Source organism: Acomys russatus, chromosome 23 (assembly GCF_903995435.1).
Source record: "Acomys russatus chromosome 23, mAcoRus1.1, whole genome shotgun sequence".
NCBI lineage: Eukaryota > Metazoa > Chordata > Mammalia > Rodentia > Muridae > Acomys > Acomys russatus.
Window position 1 is genome coordinate 8,757,149 of NC_067159.1, and position 25,300 is coordinate 8,782,448.

At 47.5% G+C, this 25,300-nt stretch overlaps 1 protein-coding gene across 2 annotated transcripts in view; it reads left to right on the forward strand.

The window, feature by feature from the left end:
- The window catches only part of Kcnd3 (potassium voltage-gated channel subfamily D member 3), a 210,877-nt gene extending 186,664 nt beyond the window's left edge, over positions 1-24,213 (forward strand). The window contains exons 3-8 of one of the 2 annotated variants that reach the window (XM_051165836.1): positions 13,165-13,327; positions 19,899-20,000; positions 20,349-20,438; positions 21,918-21,974; positions 23,086-23,333; positions 23,977-24,213. In XM_051165836.1, the coding sequence (XP_051021793.1) occupies positions 13,165-13,327; positions 19,899-20,000; positions 20,349-20,438; positions 21,918-21,974; positions 23,086-23,333; positions 23,977-24,178 (862 nt within the window). In that variant the 3' untranslated portion in view covers positions 24,179-24,213. The remainder of the gene's footprint in view (positions 1-13,164; positions 13,328-19,898; positions 20,001-20,348; positions 20,439-21,917; positions 21,975-23,085; positions 23,334-23,976) is intronic. The other variant, XM_051165837.1, reaches the window with a different exon arrangement.
- Positions 24,214-25,300: the final 1,087 nt, after the last annotated feature.

The window sequence follows — 25,300 nt, forward strand, 5'->3', positions numbered from 1 at the left end:
TTTGGGCAGAGTGCTCAGTGAGCAGGGAGTCAGAAGCCAGAGCTCCCATCTGGTGTTGCTGCCCAGAGGACCAAGAGCCTTTCTGGAAGTGCTGGTTCTGGGGTCCCCACCCTGAGCTGCCCAAGAGTAGTCTACTCTTGCTCATCTTTGTGACTCCAGTTTTGGTTGTGTTTCAGAGAACACAACATAGGTAACTACTCTGTATCTATAACTTTAGTAACAGAAACCCTTGAAGTAGGGAACAGAGTCCCTTTTTTCTTTTTCTTTCTTTTTTTGTTTTTGATTTGTTTTTGTTTTGTTTCCTTTTTTGTTTATTTTTTGTGTGTGTGTTTTTGTTTTGGTTTGGTTTTTGTTTTTGGCTAGCCCTCACTTACGATTGCTTTTCCTTCTCTCAATCCTTGTGGTTTTTGTTTTTGTTTGGTATGGGGGAATTCTGGTAGGCCAGGTTAAAGATTCTAACTGTGGGCAGAATTTAAATATGGTGTTGCCTTATCTGGGAGCCATTGAGCCCACTCCCAGGACTGAACTTAATTATCTGTAGTCCTTTGTTGCTGTTGGCCCAGGGACAAATCACAGGTCCCTGGGCTCTTGTTGGCGGATGCCCCAGAGCAGCCATGTTCCTCCTCTGCTCCCTGGTCACTCTTCCAGCTGTGATTCTGCCTTGAGGTTGGTTCTTTTTTATTGGAATAAAACAGATTTTTTTTTTGTTGTTCTACTTCAAATGAATCATGAATCTCATCAGAAAGCATCTCCAGAAGGAAGGAGAGATAGCTCAATGTTAAGAGTGCTTAATGCATTTGCAGAGGACTCGGTTTCGGTTCCCAGCACCTAGGTAGGTCAGGTGCCTCACAACCACTTGTCACTCCAGCTCCAGGGGATCCAACACCCCCTTTTCCCTTCTTGTCACCTGCATATACTCGGTGCACATAAACTAATGTAGACATGTTCATAGACACATAAATAAAAATAAATAAGTAAAGCTTTCTATTTAAATGTACTTGGGAGGTAGACATTCTATAGCAATGGAGCCCTCTGGTGATCTAGTTGGTCAAAAGAGAAGTCCCACTGAAAAATACACTTATAGTTTCTTTCCTCTCTTGAGTGAGGTTTCAGCAACTCTCTTGGGTCTTGTGCTAGGTACAGCTGTGCATATGTCTGCCTTCCTGCAGCATGCAGTTTGGTCTAAGTTAGTCCCAAGGCCAGTCCAGTTCCTGGAACCACACAGTAGGAAGCGCTTGCTTTATCTCTCATGCAGTTGTGAACTGTTGAGTCCCTATTGTGCGCCATACAACATGGCGGGCACCAGGGGACCAGAGGTGAATAGTCCCGCCCTCAGACTGCTCTTGACCAATGAGGAAGACTGACATTTTGCAAGGGCATAAAGGAGTGAATGCCTGATGGATGTGAAAGACAGGAGTGACTGTTATGCTGAGCGCCAAGTCAAGGCAAAGCCCGTGGAAGTGACATTTGAACAATATCTGGCAATATGTGTGAGCTGCCAGAACAGATCATTCTCAGCGGGGAGAAGGACTTTGGGGGAGGTTAGAGGTCATGGAGAGGCTTGCAGCATTTGGAAGCACAGATGTTTCAATGTAGCAGAAACATGGGTAGCCGTGGAAAGGCACAGAAGGGGGCTGTATGTGTGTCTAACTGTGTATCTGTCTGTGTTTATTGTGTGTGTCCATCTATGTATATTTGTGGATGTGCCTGTGTATCTGTATTTGTGTCTGTGTCTGTCTGTCTGTGTATTTGTATGAGTGTGTGCATTAAACGCTGTTAGCATCACATTCCTGTGGACCGTCAGTCAGAGGCTTTCCCTCTAACTCCGAGCTTCTTGGTTTCCTCATTTGTACAGTGATTTGCATGACTTGAAGCTGGTGGCTGTAGACCGGGCCCTGACATTCTAAGTCTGTAGATATGTGGCCCATGGGGGAAAACACGGTTTAGAGCTGTGTGGTTTCCAAATCACCAATATCAGCGTCGCCTAGGAACCTCAAGCTCAGGCTCTCCAGTGCCACCGCAAGTCAGTGGCTAGAGCTGTTTCACTATGACTTCCAGGCTGTTCTCTCTCTAAGGTTTGAGACCCTGGTTTGGAGTATAAGCGTTGTCGCCCAGCCTGGCTTTTGAAACAGCAAGGTGAGATCAGTGCCACGGGCTGAATTTTGCCCCTCTCTTGCCACACAAGCCTGTATCTGTGACTGGGGGTAACCCAGCCTAGCAACACTACCACAGCAAATGGCCTAGAAACTCACACAGCCCCTTCTTCACGGGGGTCTATGTGGATGGACCTAGAACATTATTTTTAGCACTGAAGAGCCACCCACTGGGCTTCCTTGGCCCCATCCTTGGCATCTCCTCTTCCTCTCTCTAGGCTGCTCTTTCTCCTCGGGCTCATCTCTCTTTTCCTACAGCATGGCACAGAGAGAACAAGGGTGCCCTGAGTCAGCCGGCCCGGTTTGCAGTCCCGGCATGGTGATCCTGAGTGTGTTGTTAACCTGATCTTCAGTTAGCTTTCCTCAGAAGAAAGGCTTGTGAGGACTAAATGGCCCACACTGATGCCCAGTGGAAACGTATCACTTCCAGGAAAAGTGGCACATGCCCATAATTCCCAGTACTTGGGAGGTGGAGGCAGGAAAGTCAGGAGTTTAGGGCAAGTCTCACAATAAGACTAAGACATAGCCAAGGCCAGCTTGGGCTATATGATACCCTGTCTCAAAGTGTGTGTGTGTGTGTGTGTGTGTGTGTGTGTGTGTGTGTGTGTGTGTGTGTGTGTGTGTGTGTGAAGCAAGCATGCTAAGCCATATTGCTGAACCATCCCTGCCATTGCTCCTGTGACCCTCTCTGGGTCGCTGCTCTCCTCTGTGGGTCCACTCCAGGTGGGCTTTCAGGATACAGACGCATCCCAGTCTTTCTGTTCCTGGTTGCAGATTGGACCCAATTAGCATATGAGCACCAAGGAACATCTTACTTTTGAGACATGGGCAGCAGGGTATGTGTTTTAGTTGAAGGATCATTTGCTTCATTGGCCAGGCCCCCCAGGAGTCCCTTGATCCCCCTTACTCTCTGTCCCTGCTGCCACCTGCCATGTGGGCTCCTCAGGTCCACAGCTTTGCAGTGACTAGCAGTCATGAGCAGGGACTCAGGAGTCAAAGAGGCCCTCCGGTATCCCAGTCCTGCAGCTGGCCAGCCAGTCAGGTGACCTTGGGGATGCTCTTTGATTTCTTCATCTATAACAGCATAATATGCATCTCCTTCTTAGGGTTGTTGGGAAGAACAAATGAAGTGGTGTATGGTGTGCCAGACAGGGCAAACGAACTGAACACATACAGTTCAGCTACATGCTTCATGGAAGGGGGTTTGGGCTTAGAAAGAGGCTGCACCCATGTTTATCAAGAGAAAACAACCCAGGCTGGGGGGGTTTGTTTGTTTTGGGTTTTGTTCTTGTGCCCTACCCCACTGTGCCCCCCACACACACACACCCCGCAAGCCCAAGCCAGGGTTTCTCTAGGAAACAGCCCTGGCTGTCCTGGAACTCTCTTTGTAGACCAGGCTGGCCTCAAACTTACAGAGATCCACCTGCCTCTACCTGGGATTAAAGATCTGTTCCACCACCACCCAGATCAGGCTGGTGTTTTTAATATGCTTCCTGCTCTTTGTAGAAATTCACTGAGGATGAAACTCCTTGGTTGAGCTAACACAGCGAGGCACTAAGTGGACAGTGCCTTGGCATTCAGTAACAGTGTGCTCCCCCTAGATGGTCCTCTGGACCTGCCGAGAGGCAGGCAGAAGCAGCCGAGAGCTCAGCTGCATTTATCTCCTGACACCTGGAGGAGGAAATGAAGGCGCAATTAACTGTACAAGGCGGGTGGTTTGTGCAGCTTAAGTTCAGATAAAAAGTTTAATTATCCCTAAGCCCTAATACAAATTAATTAGCCTTCCGTATTAGGGAGGTAAGCTTCCATGCTCTTGCCTCAGCCCAGACCTCACTCTGGATTACTGAGAACATGCTGAGAGTGGGGGCGGGAAGCAGAGATCACTGAGTTGGGGATTCCTACCTGTGCAGAACAGACAGGTGCCCCATGCTAGAGGGTCTGGGTGGAGTCCTAAGTCCTGTGCCTAGAACATCATCTTTGTTTTACATTTTATTTATACTTGTTTATGTTGGGGCGTGGAGGGCAGAGCACACATGTGAAAGTCAGTGAACAGCTCGGTGGAGTCATTTTTCTGCCCTGCCATTTGAACTGAACTCAGAGTGCCAGGTTTGGCAGCAAGCACCTTTACCCACTGAACCGTCTCACCTGACCCAGGAAAGGCTTTCTTGCCCTGGTATTACCACCAGGCTGGTGTTGGCGGGTGGGGGAAGGGGGGCCACAGTGCTTGGGAACAGAGATGAGCTCTGGGTTTAAGTGATTTTCAAGGACCCAACTTTTATATTTTTTTCCTTAGCTCCCCTCTTTTGAAATTCCACAGAGAAAGCAGGCCACATGTTTCCACTGGGACCTAGAGAACTATCAGCAACTTCCTCCCAACCTGGCACACCTGCCCATGTGGCATTTGCCCCTGGCCATCATGGTCATAACCATACCCTTTGGCTGTTAAGTGACAGATATGTTGTGTCTGCATCACCCCTGTACGTGGTCCTACACGTCACGCTGCATGTAGCCTTTGAGCAGGAGACTAACATCCTTACATTGTGTCGTAAGCACATACATGTTTATGTAACCTAAAAAGTCCCATCTACAGGCCTTTGCAGATGTCCAGGCTAAAACTAACAGTGACCTGAGTCCAGGGCTTGATAAACACCTGGGGAGAGGGATCAGGTTCACAAATAGGAACTTATTTACTCCACTGTTCTACCAATGCCAGGAAACCAAGGAGAGAGAGGGCCAGTAATATGTCCAACATCACCAGCTCATGAGAAAGCCAGGCGTTGGTCCCTCAGAGGGCAGGTCAGCCCTCAGGACCCACGCTTTCATCCACCGCGCCATACTGCTACACCTCAGGGCATGAGACAGGGTAGAGAAGAGGGAGCCAGGTCCAGCTGCGTCCTTAGAGCTCTCTTCTGGAACTATCATCTCCTCCTAACTCCTCTCACTCCTCTCTTTCTTCTCCTACCAGGGAGAGCAGGAAGTAAAGGCTAGAGGCGGCTACAGGAAATAGCCCAGGTCTGACCGCAGCATTCTGCCTCTGCCCCTCAGCTGACCTTGAGCAAGGTCTTGTCCTCTTTAGACTTTGGCTTCTCATCCCTGCCTGCGAGCGTGGGTTTTACCACGAGCCCCACAGGTGCCGATGAAGTTCTCACCCACCCAGCACAGCTTCCAGTTCACCCCTTTCCCTCCACAATTGCCCTCCCCAGTCCCACTCACTCCCACCCACTCAGTAATAGGCAAAATGTTCCTATTATTTATGTAGGAATTCTCCATCCCAGCTTGTTCTTCTGTGTGGGAGTCGGTTAGGCAGTCACCTATGGGTATGTAAGGTGCTTGGCCCGGATCACGGCTTGGAAATGCAGTGCTATGCATCAGGAGTAGGGGAGAGCTGTTGTCTGGACCACCTTCCTGGGATCTGTTCTCCTGTCCAGCTAGCCTAAGATGGCATGAGGAGGTCAGAAGCTATTATGTTGATGGCCGGTGCTGAAGTTAAATTTCCCCACTGGTTTCCTTTTTTTTTTTTTTTTTAAATATAGATTCTCTTAGTCTATGCAAGTCATTGATTATTTGAATCAAATGCTGATGGTGTCATTTATCTTTGTTAAAATTAATCTGGCTGATTTCACCCACGATTACCATATGTTAAAAATCCCTTTGACTCCTAAAGACTCCGCTTCACAGTAACTCTGTCATTGAGAAATTTGAAAAAGATTTAAGAACAGTCAGCAGCGGCAGCCCCTCCATCACCATCTTTATTGGATGCAAATGAAAGAAGACTGAACAAAAATACTAACTGCTGGTGAGCTGGGTCAATGGGGGTGGGGCACGGACAGAGCAACCGAGATGTGGGGGAGTCAGGGGTACAGCTGGTCCTCAACAACTGCTGGGGCCGCAGCTCAAACTCCATCTCCTTCTGCCTTCCAGCTCTTTCTATGCTTCAGCCCTGTTCCTTCCTAACAGCAGGGTGGTCTTTACCCACGGCAGAAAATGCAGCCGCCAATAGCTCCAGAGACTGGCTTTTTGAAGCTTCGAGTTCTTTCAAAGAGATTGGTCTGGTCCCAAAGGGATATTCTGTACGGTCCAAGATTGATCTAGAATGATCTACAATAGGCATGCTTTTGGTTTTGAATGAGTGAGTTTATTGAGTGTGTAGCGAGCAAAAGGAAAGGGAGTAAATAGCGAGGAGCAGACAGGCTGAAGCAGCAGATAGATGGCAAAACAGCATCGAACTACACTCAAAGCCTCCAGCAGAGATGCCTGGGGCAGCCAGAGGACTGGAGAAAGCAAACCGTAGGCAAAAGCATCAAACCGAGGGCTCACAAACATCCTGCAGAAATTGACCGGGGAAGCCTTGTTGAGGCAGCCAGCTGGAGTTCCTGACTGAGAGAATCCTCAGCAGAAAGTCCTCCCCAGCTTCTCCATGGATGGGTTTCTGGCTTCCTGTTCCCACTGTATGCATTTTACAATATGGTATAGACAATAACAACCTTGGTGAGAAATAATTTATCTTCTAGCTGTTTTGATACCCTTAGCTATTTTGGTGGGGTTTTTTTTTTTTTTCTTTCTCCTTTTTACAGAGTTAGGAGGGAGCAACCTGCCCCAGGACAGAGAAGCTTGTAGAAGACAGGGGAGGGGCTCCTCACTCCCATAGAATGCTTTCAACAAGTTTAAATAGCACATGAGGATATGCTAATGCGGTGGATACTACAAGGTACAATCCAGAAAAGGTAGAAAGATGCCAGCATCGATAGTCATCAGAAAACTCAAACAGCACTGAGATCCCGCTTCACCCTCACTACAGAAACCTTTATCACAAAGACAGAGAATAACAAGCGTTCTCTTAGATCAGCACGCGTCAGACCCCATGTTCGTCACTGGTGCGATTACAGATGCTATGCTATGCAAAGCAGCCTGGCAGTACTTGACAGTGTTAAACATTAGCATGTGACCCCCCAGCTCATGAAAGCACAGTCATGTAGACGCTAATACACAATGGTTCACCTTTGATGAGGAAGCACCCTTCATAACAGGTAAAAGGTTGAAACAACCCCATTGTCTGTCAGCCGATGAATCAGTTCACAGAACGTGGCCTGTCGTCACAAGTGACTATAATGGAGGCAGCAGAAGGAGTGAAGAGGTTTTAATACATGCCAGCACGTGTCTGACTCTCGAACATGCTGAGTAAAAAGAAGTCAGGCACAAAAGCCACGAGTTCTGTGGTTCATGAGTAAAACATCCAAAGTAGGGAACTCTACAGACACAGCATCAGTGGGATGTGGATGGTCTCAGGCTTCTAATGAATGTGTAGTTTTGGTGGGTTATAAAGATGTCTCATGTGTGGGATAGAGTTCAATGTAATAAGCCCTGGGTTGCTCATTCTCCAACTCACTCTCCCTCCCCCCCCCCCTCTCTCTCTCTCACACACACACACACACACACACACACACACACGCACACACACTTGTTAGGGACTTCGGGTGTAGTTCAGTGGCAGTGCACTTTCCTTATAATGTGTAGCCCTGGATTTGATTCCTGGTAGAAACAAACAATTACCACAGAGCGATAGAAAGTGCAACTGGACTATGCTAAAAGCTGACAAAATATACAACTTACAGAGCTGAATTTGGTAGTGTATTAACTGTCTCTCAATATAGCAGTCAGAATTAAATCTAGGGTAGAAACTCATTGACACAGTTTAGGGAAGACCCAGCCTCATTTGGAAGTTGCTCAGACCAGAGGCAATGAGAACAGAGTGGCCAGTGTGTGCTGTGCAGCTTTTCTAGACAGTGCTCATGTCATACTGGTGCCTGAGGGGCACTATGAATAGAAAACCAAGTCCACCACACTATAGACAATTTACAGTTACCCAGCACCCAAGCACACAACTAAACGGTTTTTTTTTTTTTTCTGAATTATTTTTCACAGTTCTGGCAATATGAAACACTCATTCTATAGATGGTGCAGGCTCTGGGTTAAATAAATCGCCCAGGGCCATTTAGCTAGTTAGTGAATCGTATCAGCCTAGGGTGTAAACTCAGGTCTGATTCCAGCTCTTCTCTCAATTATTAGGCCATGCTGCCTCCCTCTGGCTTTATGCAAGTTGCTGGAAAATTCTGGAACGCACCACTGGAGACCTAACTTTAGATTCCTCTTTATTTCATTAATGTTTCTTCTTTCACTAAAGGAGACCCTCCTGACAGTGCCATGCGTTTTCTCTGCTGCCATCGGGGCACTGTTGGTTATGCTGAAGAAGTGCCCGAAGCCCAGAGAGTCGCTCACTACCCACTCCTAACCATTTCCCCACCCATACCACATCCATGCCACTTCCTCTAGCTTGTCAGGGATATAAAGAACTGGGACAAAAAGGCATCCTGCAAAGTCATGACGTGATGGGCCTCTAGCCATCTCCTCATCTGCCAGCCAGTTAACCTCACTCGGAAAACAAGAATTAAGGTTAAGTTGGCAAGATGTGTGCATAACAAACCAAACACGGCTTATTTTTCCATGAGTTCACAAGCTGTCCGCTTAATAATCTGCTTTTGAGTCCTGCCAGCAATCTGATGGGCAGAAGTGATGGGTGCCAAGCTCTCTGGTTTGTGGCTTCTCGGTTTAAAAATACCAACAAAGCAATCTTAAACCTCTAGTCTCTTGGTGTTTCTCGGCTGCGATGTGATCAGAGATCTCAAGGCGGGGGTTCTGCAGCCCCACCTGTGTCCCTCCCATGTCCAGGGTAGGCGTCATGTGCACCTCTGATGGGAATCCACTGAGTCCAGTAGGCATGTGCCCACTCTCCTGGCCCCCCAGACTGCTAGCTCCAATCCCTTCTTGATGGGCACAGGTCCCAGTCTTCTCTAGATGAAACGCATTCCTCTCAGCAGAGAAGGTACACGTCCCTGGGGAGCGCTGTCATTCTGTTTTCTTGTCATCTGCTCCCTCAGACCATCTGCCCAGCAGTGGGCATAGCTGCCCTCCCATTATTTCTTCAAATGTCTAACATGACTACCGTGCTTCGCTCAGCATTCTAACCAACCTCAGTCACTCTCCGGGGCAGCCTTCCTAACTCTGGTTTTCTGTCCTCCTGCCATCTTTAGTTTCGTCCATGGTCGTGGACCCACAGATGCCTTTCAGTCCGCCATGCCATCTGAAAATCTCAACTAGTATGATCTAGTGCCTGGAAGTTGCTTGGCTCCATCCCTGGGATTGTGTGTATTTGAAACAATTGACTGTTTTTAAAGCTGCCCACCAACAGAAATCATGGTTTCCAGCATGCCTGCAGAAAAGCAAGCGTGTTTAATGTTCGTAGGCTACATACAATGCGGTGAGATTCTGACACTAGCTACTCTTGTTATTTTCACTTTATAAAGGAACCTGAGGGTCAAGTAACAAACAACCCTCCAAGATCATTTATTGATTGTCTAGGAGGGTCTTAAACCCAGATCATCTTAGTTAAAAAAAAAAAAAACAAAACAAAACAAAAAAAAAAACAAGCTTTCATTCTTCCCCTCACTTTCTGAGTGTCAAGGCTAAAGAGGCAAATGTGGTCACAAAAGGTTCTGGTAGTGTGTGTGTCTGAATCAGCTTAAGCCAGAAGAACCCAGAGCCCTGAACAGCGAGGAGGAAGGAGAGGAAAACAGTTCTCAGAGCGACTTCATAAGGTTTTGAGGGGCTTCCATGAAGCCATTCGCTTATTGATTCATCCAACACTTATCAACCCTCCCCTGACCACATTCCTCAAGTTTTCGGTAAGGGCCTCAGGCTTCCAACATGGCTAACCTGTCTCCTTCTACATCCTCCGTGGAAACCCAGGGGGTCCCCTCAGAGTCATTACCTTTACCTTTCCTTATTTTAGTAGCAAACATTCCTGGAAACACTAAAACTGCTTCTGTCTCTTCTGCTAGAGACAGAGGGCTTACAGCTTTGGCCAAGGAAATTAACACAGGTCTTTCCTTCATATGGCCTTTAAATTATCTCAATAAGGAGGAAGCCAAACATAACCAATATGGAGACATCTTATTGATTGCAGGAAGGAGGCTCAGGCCAGCCTGCCTGGGGCTGAGCAAGGGCCAGGCCACACTGGTCCCAGGGGCAACAGCCAGCGTGTGAAGTGCTTAAGAGAGTTCCAAACTGAGACGAGTCCGGCATTATTCCAAAAGTGGCTAAAGGGGTTGAGCATCGGACACCATGTGGTTCTGAGGCAGTATGCTTGGCAGAAAGGAGATCAAATCAAGAGCAACAGGCTTCATCCCAGATAAGTAACAGCCAAGCCGTGCAAAGTTCCAAGCCTTGGTTCCTGGGACAAAGAATTTGAACTTTAGAGGACTCACAGGGTCATGGGAGAAAAACCCATAAGAGCTTTGTAGATTGTAAATCTTCATACGAGCAGACACTGCGTTTGTTTTTTTTTTTTTTTTTTTTGTTATCTTCATTATCCTATAAGAGAGCCCACTGCTCTTCTGTCTCCAACTCCTCACGTGCTTGGACTCAGATCCAAACCCCTTGCCACCACTTCCTGGATGCTGAATGCTGTGTCCTGCCTAGCCCTGCAGCCTCTTATATAGAGCCCCCTTCTCTGTGTGCAGCCCTGCCGGCCCCTTGACAATTTCTGGAAGGAACTATTTGTATCACCTGAAGTCTCTGTAGTTTCTGATCCCTCTGTCCAGTACACCCAGGCCCAGTGTTTTATATGGGTAGAAGTCTCACCTCACGTCTCACCTCGGTGATGTCTTCCCTGGCCACAGCATTTACCTCTGTTCTCTTCATAGAAACAGCCACATGCCACAGAGTTGTTATGATTTTTAATAAACATTTTAGTTTAATAAACATCGTTGAGAATTTCATAAAATGTATTTTGATCTTATTTATCCACAAATATTCTCCTTAACTCTCCCCAGATCTACCCTGTTAATTAGAGTTTCTATTGATGTGATAAAATACTATGATCAAAAGAAACTTGGGGAGGAACGGGTTTAATTGCAGCTCACAACTCTTAGGTCATACACCATCACAGAAGGAAGGCAGGACAGAAATTCGAGACAGGAACTTGAAGGCAGGAACTGAAGGAGAAGCCCTGGAGCAACAGTGCTTACTGGCTTGCTCCTACTGCCTTACTCAGTCAGCAAACTCAGGACTCCCTGCCCACTGTTGGCACTACCCAGAGTGGGCTGGGCCCTCCCACATCAACCACCAAAACACCAGACAGACTTGCCTATATGCATTTTCTCAATTGAGAGTCCTTCTTCCAAAATGACTTTAGTTTATGTCAAGTTGACACAAAACTAACCTGCACACATCCCCTTCTTTTTCTTCTTCTTTTTCTTCTTCTTCTCCTCCTCCTCCTCCTCCTTCTCCTCCTTCTGGTTCTTATTAATTTAATAATATATCAACTCCAGTTTGTGATGTTCATATATCTCGGTGTGGGGACACTCACTAGAGTGTGGTCAACCTATCAAGAGCCATATCTTCAAAGAACACTGACTGTTCCTTCCTCCCCCCAAAGTCTTCAAATGTCTGTATCTCCTCAGTTATGTGTGGGGTCTCCTGAACCCCTTCTTTCTCCATCCTAAAATGTTCATTTGCTTGTTCCTGTGGAGGCAAACACAGCTACTGTGAGCTCATGAATGATGTCCTTCTGTCATGGCCAGAAGACACTCTTGATTCAATCTTATCATCTTTTTGTCTCCTCATCCATGATTGGTCCCTGAGCCTAAGGAAGGAAATATACAGGCACCTCATTTGTGACCAAGCACTCCACAGCTACTTATTCTCTTCTGAACTCTGAAGAACAGTTGTGCATTTCTGCATTAACCAGCATCTACTCACAAAGACATTTATCTGTCATTTCATCAGCTCCAATTTGTGATACCCATCTCTGATGTTTCATGAACTTCATTTGTGGTGTCCATACACGTCTTAGCGCAAGGGCCACCCTTGGATTGCGGTCAACTTACCAAGAGCCATATCGTCATATGGTCACAGAACACTGACTGGCCATTCCCCACTGCTAAACACCACCAATGTTCATAGCTTCTCATTTAGGGATGGGGACTCCTGTAGATCAGGCCTTAAACCCAAACAAAAGTTCTTGGTTCTGCTGATGACATTCATTTTGATCTGTCACCCATGGGCATAACTTGCCGTTGTTGCAGTTCATAGGGTTCACAGCTGGGTAAGACTATTGCTGATCTCCCCCTACCCCGGATGTCTGCATAGCACTTTCTAGTACTGTGAAAGCTAGCAAAGAGGAAGGCAGGTTCCTGGTCAGTACCAACATGGTTCCTCCATGTCCTATGAGCTATTTGTGTGGTGTCTTCAGCAACAGAGTCATACCATGTTCTGATAGTCAACCAAGAGCAATGGCAATATGTTGTTTTGGGGACACCTTTGACTGACAACTCAAGTGTGTGTGTGTGTGTGTGTGTGTGTGTGTGGTTATAAAATAGTAGGCTGCCGTATAACTTTTTCAAACATCCTTGGCGTTAGCCATCCCTTGTTGCCCTACCTTCTTATCCCTCTCGCCACTTAACCTTCTCTCCCTGTTTTCCCCTTTCCCTTTATATCACCTGTGTTCCACTAATCCTCCTTCCCTTAAGATCTTTCTTTCCTTCCATACCAATGGTCCTTTTCTAGTTTCTGGGTTCTACAGATACTCCAAATTAAACACAAATCTAAGACTTGGTGTTTTTTAAAATCCCTATTTGCATGAGAACATGTAACATTTGTCTTTCTGGGTCTAGATACCTTCTCACCACAGTGTTTTCCAATGTGATCATTTACACATACGTGGCCTTTCTTATAGAAAGCTGGCTCCACGGGCATAAGGGCGTTGCCTCTTTTGCTCGCTCTGAGATTGTAGCCCTGGCTCCCGCGTGCGGTGGCTACTGTGAAATACTGATGAATAAATGTATGAACGTTTGAGTAATGACTGAATGGCTGGCTAAGAAGCCTCCCTTGTTTCCCACGTGGCCCTTATTTATATCCTCTCTCTTCCCCGCACTCCCCTCCCTCTCTCTTACAGGTATGGAGACATGGTGCCTAAGACTATCGCAGGGAAGATATTTGGCTCCATCTGCTCCCTGAGTGGTGTCCTGGTCATCGCTCTGCCGGTCCCTGTGATAGTATCCAACTTTAGCAGGATCTACCACCAGAACCAGAGAGCAGATAAAAGGAGGGCACAAAAGGTAAGCCTTGGAAACAGGGTTGCGAGAGGGAGGAGGAGGAAGAGGAGGAGGAGGAGAAAAGGGGATGGCCTCAGGCAGCCTTGCGAGGCCTAGATTCTTTGGAAGATTACTGCACATGCTTCCTCTGGCTTGGAAAGCTAAGGCAACTTCATGCCCCCTCTTACCCATCAGTGTCCTCAGTGTCCAGCCCCAGTCCACGGCTACAGAATGCCACAAACCCCCACTTACTGACACATAACCTGATTGGCCTCTTTTCAAGTACTGTATTGACCTGACCCATAGCCCCACTTTGACATCCCTAGCCATGGCCAGCTAGCAGCTCCTGGCCCCTCCTCTTTCCACCCGAGAGCTTACCAGGAAACAAAATGTCATCTTAATATCCTGTTGAAGGCCTATGCAAAACCAAGTGACAAGAATAAACGTGAAGAAAAGGATGAGCCCCGTGAAGGAGAATGCTCTGTGGCCACTGAGTTCTAGGTCAAGGGGGGACATCAGATGTTAGTAAGCACCAGGGTGCCATGTAAAGTCTCAGAACATGGTTGGTGGCTTAAGAAGTCAGCATCAGGCCTGGGGAAAGTTCTGGGCTCTGCCAGTCCTGTACTTAGGATGACAGGTAAGTGAAATACCATTGCCTGGCCATACTGAGCAAGATGTCAACCGGCCAGTGTGCTCAGAAGCCTCTTTTGCACTTGGCCTTCAGGTTTCTCTCTGGGACAGTACAGCGACACCACCAATCCTGAGCCATCTTCCAGAGATGGTTCCTGGCAATACTTTTACCAGGTTCCTATATTATTTGCACTGGCATTGCCTGTGACAAATGCCTGTCCTATATAATTTAAAGAAAAAAAATTATCTGGCTCACAGTTTCAGAAAGATTAGTCTGTCTGCTTGCTGCCCCACCACCACCACCCCACACCCCAAACATCATGGCAGCAGAGCGAGCACACGATGGAGACTATTCTTCAGTTCATGGTGGGCAGGAGGCTGAGAGGAGGGAAACTCCAGTGCTCAGCTGTCTTTCTTTTCTGCAGCGTTTTTGTTTTCATCTGAGCCCACATCCCACGTGATGGTACCATTCACATTCAAGTGGGTCTTCCTCAATGAATTCTCTGTAGACATCATAGACACTCCCGGGCTGTGCCCCTCCCTCCCCTCCCCACACCCCCCCCACACCCCCACCCCATCTCCTGGGCGATTCTAAATTCAATAAAGTCGGAACGACTAGAAGAGATGGGATATCCAAAGGGAAGTTCCCACATCCCTTTTGATCTGGGATGAAAAAAAATGGTACCTTACTGTCTCCAGCTCTGGAGGCCATCATCAGAGTCCCTGGGGACAAGGGACAGGAGAGCACCTTGCTGGAAGATTAGCTTAGAGACAAGGATTTCACTCTGTGCATGTTATTCTTTCTTCCTTCCCCTCACTTCTACAAACATTTAGGTAAGCGCCTTCCATGTGACTGGCCCTATAGCTAGAGTACTTGCTCTCACTCGCAGGAGTCATCCCTGGGTAGCAGGGCCCAGTACTGGACACAAGAATCTGCAGCCTCGGTACAGGCCTGTATATGCTGGCTATAACAAAAGCCACACGTTTAAGCTAAGTCTAAAACAATGGTTGCATAAACAATTTACAGAGAACAGCAAATAGCAAAATATACAATGGATAACATAATCATATACTAAGCCTGCTTGGTCCCCACATCCCAAATACGACCTCTTGTGTGCCCTTGTGTCACCTCCTCCTTACCTTCCTGCTTCCCTATCCCCATGCCTGGTCTGTAATTTTGCCAGCTGGAAGGTCTTTCTTCTGACACCTCTGTCCCCTATAGCACCTACCTTCTCACTCTTCACCCAAGGTCAAGGTCTCCCCACTCCCAGACACTCCAGAAATGGAAGCCTTATCTCTCCCTGCTCAAGTGAGCTGGGAAATGTGAACAGTGACTAAATTCATTGCGTAGTTCTAAATAAAGGGCCAAAGAAAAAACCGGGCACTCCTATCTAAACCCCAGGGCCAGGGAATCCTGGGGCACACTCTGCCCTCATACCTGAGCAAGCACAAACTTGGGTGTTTTGCAGAGCTGGCAGAGTTCTCAGAAGTGCCAGGGTGAATGGTGAGAGCCCCTCCAGAGGTAGCCGTCCTCTGTAGTTGCCTTTCCCTCCCTGCCCACACCATTCCTACTTCTCAAAGAAGCTCATCTCCCAACAACAATGACTGTTTCTCACAGACCATATAAAGCTTACTGTGTCTGATTAAAATCCAGAAGAGTCAAATCTGGTTTCTTTTTCCTCCCTCTCAACCACTCAAGACGAGCCCTCCCCAACCCCTTTCTCTCTCCTTGAAATCAGTAGATGTTTACAGTGTTTTCACCTAGCCTGGATACTGTTTCTCCTCAAGGTTACACAGCTCTTGTCTTTTTCACCTTGGGCTTCTTGGGAGAGGAGGAAAAAAACAATGCTGTCTGCTTTTAACACTCAGTCTGTCATGATGAGCCAAGGCAAGGTGGGCCCTGGGGACATAGTGAAAGTGGAGAGATGGGACAGGGAAGAGGTCAGGGGGTGCTAATGATAGCCCTTAGCCCTGACCACGCTTCTGGGAGCTGTGTGAATATAAAAGGAAACTCCAGCCAGGTGCCTTGTGGGGGAAGGCTCCAAGAGAAATTAGTGCCGTGGCATCTACCCGTGGAGGCTGTCTTCTCTGGTCCAAGAGAACTAGGAATGAGCCAAAGCTGTCTAACAAAGGCACTCGGGATAGGACCTTGAGAAGCTACCACCTGTCCGAGCTCCACCCACAGTCTTTAGTTTCAGGGAGATTGTTTAACTTTCACTTACATTTTTATTTGTGTTGTGCTGGGAATTAAACCCAGGGCCGTTGTGCCTGGTAGGCAAATGCTCTGTCTACATGCTTAACTACACCCCCAGAACCATACTCTTTGTTTTTAAAGAAATATTTCATTGGGAAAGTTATATATTCAAATGTAGTTGCAAAAATAGACCCTTTATGTACCTTGGCGGGTTTTGGCTACCTAATGGTAACATTTTCCAAAACTATATAGTACACAAAGGGTATGATACCACCCCTCTCACCATCTTCTCTAGGTTGCCCTAGAGTTTTTTTTTCTAATTTTGTCTTGTTTTTGTGTTGTTGTTGTGTGTTACAGTTTCCTGACCCATGTAGATTCCTGGAGACCCAGTAGCATCAAGACTGTAAGACTAGCCAGTTTCCACATAAGACCCCCGGTGGCTTTTATAAGCACACTCCTGCTGTGCCTCCATCCTCCCTTTACTCCTGGGAACTATCTGTCTGATCTCTACTTATAAGGCCTCCTTCATCCGTATAATTCCCAGAGACCAGTTCAAACTCTATCACTAGTCCCTTACTCCAGGCCCAGTGGGCAGGCCTGTAATTCCAGGTACTCAGAAGACTGAAACCGGAGAAGCGTATGTTCAAGGCCAGCCTGGGCTACGTCATTCAAAGACAGCCTGGGTAACTCAATATTTCTTTTACTTAAATTCATACACACACACACACAGAGAGAGAAAGAGAGAGAGAGAGAGAGACCATTCACTTTTCTCACTCAGTAGTGTTCCATTGGATGTTTGCCTGTTAAAGTACATCTAGAATAAGAATAGTTTTTACGAGGCCAGGCATGGTGGCACACGCCTTTAATCCCAGCACTCGGGAGGCAGAGGCAGGCAGATCTCTGTGAGTTCGAGGCCAGCCTGGTCTACAAAGGGAGTCTAGGACAGCCAAGGCTACACAGAGAAACCCTGTCTCAAAAAACAAACAAACAAACAAACAAACAAAGAATGGTTTTTACAAGTAAGCACGGTGAGCATGCGTGTGCTCATGTTTTATCAACATAAGTCTTCGCGTCTCTGTGATAAATGCCGACACGTACAACTGCCTGTGCGTCCACTTCTCCTCTGTCCTCCTCCTGCCCCTTTCAGGACAAAAGATACAAAGACCCGTGCCCAGGCAGCGAGGAAGCCTCAGTTGTGCCAGGTTCTGTGGGGGGGCGGGGGGAGGGTCACCGGATGGTCTTGATCAACAGTAGTGCCTGGCTGTGTCCAGGGCTAACGGTGTTGTACCAGATCGCTCCTCCAACCCCAAAGTTCTGTTTGTAGCTGTTGAAGATTTGGATTCTTAGACTTCAATCTCTAAGGTCAGAAATGAACCTGAAAAGAGGTGAAGTCAGGGAGGAAGGAGAAAGATTTGGCTTCATGGTTGAAAGACATGAGCGGAGACCTTTCTAGACCATCCCCTCACAGTGGCTGAATAGCTCCCCCTTATGCACTCCAGTTTTTAAATCAATTCATTAGTAATCGTTTTGCCTTTGAAATAGCCTAAGTGGCCTCTTTGTTCTCTTATTTTTCATAGTGTTCATACGGCCATGGAGGAGACTGAGCCTCTCGTAATAGCTTTACAAGCATAGACTTCCAGCCAACTGTGCTTGGCCTTCCTTCTTTGGCTACCAACAGCTTTGTTCCAACTCCTGCTCAGGCTCTGATGCTAGGGAACACAAAACCAAGCAGAGAGCACCACCAACTTTCACCCGCTGGACACCGTTCCACAAACATGCCTCAAACCTCTGTAGCCAACTTGGGAATGATGAAATGGCACCGTGTTTGATGTAACAATCTTCTTCCTTAATAGAAACCAGAGTGAGATAAGATTAAAAAGAAGTGCAGCAGAGGAGGACAGGAGAACCTTTCATCTCTGGAAAGTAATAAGGATAGAGCCTACATATGAGAAAGGTCTGGCTCTAAATGGCAATCAGATTATATAAGGCGATAATGAGCTTGACACAGTTGGATTTCCATATGTAGCTGGCAACACCTAGCCTTCCCACAAAGTGACAGCAGCCGATGCCTTGAACTATGAGGGACTTGCTTTGCCTCTAAACATCCGGCCATGAGAGGGCTGCAGCAAGGTTCCTGGGCACACTCATCCTAGACATGGAATAAATGAATGGATGGATGGATGGATGAGTGAGTGCATGCATTTTCTTCGAGATGATGAGTGACAGGACTGACTTGCTGGACTTTCTTTCCCAGAGTGCCCTTTTCATTCTCTCCATCTACAGGAGTAGCCATCCTTGGTCTTACAGGAAGACCTTCCAAACTCAGGTTCTAGTCCCTTCCCCATACTCAAAGGCCAGGGAAAAGAGTTGAGTTGTCTCTACAAGGAGATACTGGCCAGTCGGGGAGTTCTCAGGAGACTGGGAACATAACACACCCTTTATGATGCTCTTGACAGCCCATGACTCCTCTTAGCAGATGAACGAGCCCACGCAGGATGGTTGGGAGAGGATAACAAGAAATGAAACTTGCCACAATGTCCCACACCCCTTCTGCCAGGGCTCAGGTTTAAGTTACCCATCGCCACACCCAGGGGCAGGAAGAGGATCCTCCAGATTAGGACTATGAATCATATGAGCTCTTCTGCTTCTCACAGCAACAGCTTGGAACTGGTTTTAGATCTAGAGAGCCCAGGCTAGGTACTCTAAGCTAGAAGCACTTTCCTCCAGTCCTAGACTAGACATCACGCTCCTCTCTGTTTGCTGTACTGCTGTCACGCCGGTGGTCATTAGAAAAAGAGAGCAGCCAGCGTGTAGCATGTTGTGAGTCTCTCCCATCCCCTCAGCAAGCCAGTGAGATGAGCTTGGCCCAGGAGGCTATGTAGCCCTGATCTGAGGAGATGGGGCATCTGCTGGAAGCTTTCCCAGGGAAGGTTTCAGTTGTGGTAGGTGAAGCCAAAGTGATTTATTGCAATGTGTCCCTTTCTGCCATATACACACCAGGCCGCCTCTAGGTGCATTATACCCTATCCGTTAGCATATCTACTCCCGACGTCAGTTGGGCACCTATGAATTCATTTCTTAATGTTAAAAAGATGGAGAGCCTCCTGGTAACAAAGCAAACATCCTGCCTGCAGGGAGCTTACATTCTAGCTTACATGTTTAGGAGACAAATAATAGCAAGACTAAGTGTGTATGCTACTTTAGTGGTTAAGTGCTAGGAGAAAACAGACAAAGAATTAAGAGGTATTGGTGGTACCATTGCTCTCTTTGCCTTTTTTTTTTTTTTTTTTTTTTTTTTTGTAATTATTATTTGGGAACCTACAGCACACGAGGAGCCAACCACATTGGGACTCAGGAAAGAATTAGGGAGGCTACTGCACACTGCCCTCTATGGACCCTACAGTCTCCTTAGAGATAGGAAATAATCGAATGCCACATGCCATTGTGCAATACTAAACAGAAAGGGTCATGAAAGCTTCAGGAGAGAGAACTTGAAAATGTGTCCCTTCAACCAAGAGTCCACCCAGGCAGAAGATTTATGAAGATTCCTAGAGTCCAGACCATGGCTAAATTGCAGAAGTGGGTACACAGGCCTCAGATCCATCCTAGGGCCTATATGCAGAGATGTATACAGCTGGGATACAGGGGCTCGTTTTCCAGTATCAAACAACGCTGGGGAAAACAGCCTCAGTGGGGCAGCTGCTGTCACTGGCTCTGCCAGGCTTGCTCTTCTTGTATCTTATTGTCTCTCTTCTTGTCTACCAATCACAGAAGGCCCGCCTTGCCAGGATCCGTGTGGCCAAAACAGGAAGCTCCAATGCCTACCTGCACAGCAAGCGCAATGGGCTCCTCAATGAAGCTCTGGAGCTGACGGTAGGTGCCCAGAAAACCTGGCAGGGGAGATAAAATAGAAATAGTCTTGTTTTCTCATCCGCAGGGACCAGCGCTCCCCAGAAAGCTTCAATTTAGACTCTGACGGAGACATGTTCCCAAATGTTCCCATCAACACATCTCTCCCATAAAATTGTCACCACTGCCCATAAACCAGCTGTTGACAAGGGCTCCCAGCCCAAGGCCAGTATGTTTTATGGTGGCCCTAATATGACTTATCAAGATTTTCCCCATGCCCTTCTACCTTCTGTCAAGAAATGAAGAGGCTGGAGAGAGAAGGCTTTGTACTTACTCCTTTTTTTTTCTCTCTCTCTCTCTCTCTCTCACTAGGGCACCCCAGAAGAGGAGCACATGGCCAAGGCCACCTCACTCATCGAGAGCCAGCACCACCACCTGCTACACTGCCTAGAAAAGACCACTGTGAGTTCCAGCCTACTGCCCACTCCTGCCTCATCCCTGACCTCCCAAGGCTGTACTCACATCACATCGTCATCCTAGGCCAGACAGTTAGTCTGTTGCTTTCCAATCTAAAAACATAGTGACGAGGTCTGTCAGCCCCAAGTATGAAGACCCCCAAGGGGTGGTGAAAGGGCATCAGAGTGAAAGATCACCTGTGTCCTGTGCTAGAGAGAAGAGGCCACTCCCATAGCCTTTCCATGCCCCCTCTCCAACACCAGCATGCGGCTTGATTACTGAAGACTAAAAGGAGTATTGTTTTTCATTCCTCAGTTCTAATGGTCATCAATCACCCTACAGACTCAAGCTGAATTTACACAGGACATAGAGAAGAGGGTAGATTTTTTTGTCCCATCCCTGTAGCTGGGTTGAGACCATCCATATGTCCATCTGTGCCTACATTAATGAAGGGATATATATATATTAGGAATTTATCAGCCCCCAACCCTATTTAGTAACCTTTCAGTCTTGTAGGGAGTTGAGACTGTGAAAGGCCAATTGCTGAAGGAAATCATGGTTTAGGGTGCCACATCTGGAATGGGAATGATGCTTGTGCCTTATCGACAGCCGGAAAGGAAGGGCAGTAGGGCCAACCCTGAACCCTTGGCAAACATGCTAGGAACAGTAGGGTGGGAGAAGTCAGAACAGACACGCTGAAGCGAGCACCTTCCCGGTTCCTTTCCGGAAGTTCCCTAGAACCTTGTCAGGCCTCAGCACACTCTGGAGAGGAACTTCCTAATTCCTAGTAGTCTATAACTGGCCTCCCAGATGTTAGATGCCCCTTTATCCTGAGCCAAAAATGCATAACGCGGATGACAGTTGGAAACCCAGTGAGATCTTCCAAATGAGAAAGTGCTCTGCAAACCCAGCTCCTGGCATCTATGGTCAAAAACCATATATGCATATCTAGAAGTTCCCCCGAGGGACTGAGCTTGCCATTGGGATAGGCCCAGACCCCACTGCCCTTTCCAAGTTGCATGTGCTTGGTGAAATGTGTATATTAAAAGGGCGTGGGTGAAAACAGTGGGGTCTGGGAACTGGAATGTTGGCACTGGGGGGACTAAGAGGTGGAATGCTGGTGTTAACGGGTGGAATGCTAAATCTGAGGGAATGCTGGATTGATTGCAGGGATGGGATATTGGAATGCTGGATTGGAGGGGGGAGGAATGCGGGTCCCAGGGGTGGAATGTTGAGCTAGGAAAAGAAGGAAAATGTTGGTATGGAAAGAGTGAATGTTGGGCTAAGCAGGTTCCCATTGGAACCAAGGAGTGAAATTTTGGGACAAGGGGAGCAGAACGCTGGGAACAAGGACTGCAGTGTTGAACTTCGGGAGGAGGGGGGGCAGTGTGAAATGCGGGGAATGAGAAGTTGAATGTCAAGACTGGAATGCTGGAATGTACAATCAATGGTGTTTCTATCTTCTGTTGGCATGTTGTCCTGTAGGGGTTATCCTATCTTGTGGATGATCCCCTGTTGTCTGTACGAACCTCCACCATCAAGGTATAACTTTATAAATTTAATCGTTCTTCTCTCTGAATCTTGAGTCTGTGGATCTCCTCTGCTCACCCCTGGTCTGGTTTTCTGCATGTGCCACTGATTCTTCCTGGCTTGTGCTGTCTCTGCTGTCATGCCCAGTACCGGCTCAGGCTTCCAGTGTGCTTGCACCCACACTACCCAGTTTCCTTTTCCATTCTTTCCTTTGACCTCCCCAGGGGCTAAGACGGGGCATTGGAATTCAGCTTCAAGGTTAATTTCCTCTGCAATACCCATGTGCCACGTATCTCTATGCTACCCTCCTTGGCTTCCTGGAAACTCCTGGTATTGGCTACTAGGGGCCTATTTCTCTGAACTCTGTTCTTACATTTCTCTCTCTCCTCACTCTAATAGCCTTAGCCACACTGTCACTGCCACACAGTTTTAGTCACCTTGGCCAAGCAGCCATTTCTTAATTGTCCTGGGTTTAGCTACAAGCCACCTTCATGGTTGACAGCCAGGACAGTGTTAACATTTTCCCCTATGTTTACACTTGATCTAGGGAACCCTGTACTGCCAGATAGTTAAGAATCCATATGCTGCAATGGGGAGGGGTGAGAACAAACACTAAAAGGAGTTTTATCCCTGGCAGTTTGATCCCTTTGCATTCAAGAACAATGCTCCCCCAATGCTATGAATGGTCCAAAATGTTTACAAACTTACGTCACGCCTGTAAGAGTCATCAGATGTACAGAGATAGACTAAAAGACTCATATTCGGTGGCTTCAGAGCTTGCTAAAAAAAAATGTGATTCTGGCTCTGATGGTGCTATTAGGCGCCTCTGGGTCCTCTGTGCCCCTTCTCCTCAAAGCTGTAAATGGCATATATATACAGCACAACATGATTCAACAAGTGTGTTCCTGCCCAGCCTCAGAGCCAGGGAGGCCAGTTTGGTTCTATTGACATTGACCCCTTTGGAAATGAAACCCCTCCCAAACACTTACCTGTGATCCAGACATCTGCAGGGGGGTGTCCTTCATTAAAGGCCCCCCCCCCGAACAGACAGGCAACCACCCAGATACTGAGGCTCAGCTCTTCCTCCCTTCCTCTTTTTCACATTCTCTCCTTCCTCCCACAGAACCACGAGTTTATTGATGAGCAGATGTTTGAGCAGAACTGCATGGAGGGCTCAATGCAGAACTATCCATCCACCAGAAGTCCTTCCCTGTCCAGCCACTCGGGCCTCACCACCACCTGCTGCTCCCGTCGTAGCAAGAAGAGCACACACCTGCCCAATTCTAACCTGCCAGCCACCCGCCTGCGCAGCATGCAAGAGCTCAGCACGATCCACATCCAGGGCAGCGAGCAGCCCTCCCTCACCACCAGGTGGGTGGCTTCCATTCCTGCCACCCCCAAAGTCTTGAGTCATTCCCTTTCCAGAATTAAACAATCTCAGCATTAGAACCTCGGGGATCCCCTAGTGGCTCCCTTTATCTACTGCATGGGGGCCTCTCTGCTTTCCTCCCCCACTTTCCTTCTTATGCCTTGAGGTTAGTCCAAGGGTCTTCCTAGGCTGTTGGATGATACTGTAACAGTGTAGGTCAAAAATGAGCTTAGGTAGTGAGGGGAGAAAAAAACTCAAAAAGATCCCAAAAATTGAAAAGATTTTCTACGATCATTTTCCTAGCTGGTTGTGAATCATAGACTGACTTTTCCTTCTTGTCTCTGTTTATATTTAAGCCATTTCCCATTGCTTCCGTCACTTCCAAATAAGTTGCAGAGAATCCAGGGAAATCAAATATCATAACATCCTAAGTGATAAGTCCAGAGGGCTGGGGATAAGTATTATCCGCATTACTTAGTAGTTGCTGATAGTACTTAGAGTGGCCATCATAAGATGATTATTAAAGGGAGCGCTCAGGGTCCTTCCTTGATAGAGCATAGAGCAAAAATAATACAGGGGGGTCAAGAAAGATTTGGCGTGCCCACAAAACAGGAACCGTCATCAACTCACTCTTTTCTATCCCAGTCGCTCCAGCCTTAATTTGAAAGCAGACGACGGACTGAGACCAAACTGCAAAACATCCCAGATTACCACAGCCATCATCAGCATCCCCACTCCCCCAGCTCTAAGCCCAGAGGGAGAGAGTCGGCCACCCCCTGCCAGCCCAGGCCCCAACACGAACATTCCTTCCATAGCCAGCAACGTTGTCAAGGTCTCTGCCTTGTAAAAAAAACAAAAACAAAAACAAAAAACAAAACAAAAAACCACTGGACAGAGGGCCTGAGGGAGTAGTGGGGAGTAAATGGGGCTGGCATGTCAGTGGGTGTGGCCACTGGGACCACTTCCTCCCCATTTCCCACTCTTTCTGCCTGTCCCGTTGCACCCCTAGCACTGAGACTTGCGCCTGCAGGGGAAAGGAAGCAGCCAAGGATTCCTGAGGATCCCACTGCTGGTGTGGACACAGCCTTGTGACATTGCACCTTGCTGGAACCAGAAGATGGGAGGGGGTGGATAAGGGATGGGCCATTAGGGGATGCAGGCTGCTTGCCTGGACAGGGCCTGGTGGGGTCATCTCAGACCACATAACAGTTGTTTCTGGGGACCCCAGTGAGGAAAACACAAGACCAAGAGCGGCCCAGAGGCTGAGTCGTCGTCACATGCAAACAGGAAGAAAATATAACACTGTGTATTTAAAGCACCTTTTTCAAGGATCTTAATGGATAATATTTATTCATGGGAAAAGGTGGAAAACAAAACCGTCAATGGATTTTTTGTGAAATGTTTTTCTCCATGGACCCAGCACCTTTAAACCAAAACAATGCATTTTGTGAGGTTGGTTTTTATTTTTCTCCTTTTATAGCAAAAGCTTTTAGGCTCCAAGTCAGTTACTGCTGAGTTCTCGGCCAATTCCCCACGGAGTGAGGTCGCCCTTAGCTGGGCCCTCACTGCCCAGCTGACCTGCACAGAGCTGTCAAGCAAGCACACAGCAAAACCTTCTGCTCCATCTGTCTGTGTCCTTTGTCTCTGTCCCTATCTGCTTCACCTTGGCTGTTTCTGTGTCCAACCATCTGTCTCACCATGGACAGTAAAGCCGTCTTTGTCACTGCCAAGTACTGCAGACTTGTGCCTGGGAGTCAGGCCGAGTGGATGCAGATACGGGAAAGAAAGGAAGCCAAGTGGGGCAAGTTTAAGGGTGAGGTAAGTCTACATTATGACCAGAGGTGCTTCCCTTCTGACTGGAACCACTTGTCTTTGCAGTTTGGGGGTGAGGGAGGATGGTCCCATTTATCACACGGGGTCTTGAAAATGGAAACAGCAACATTAGAAAGCAGTCATTTCTGCAATTACC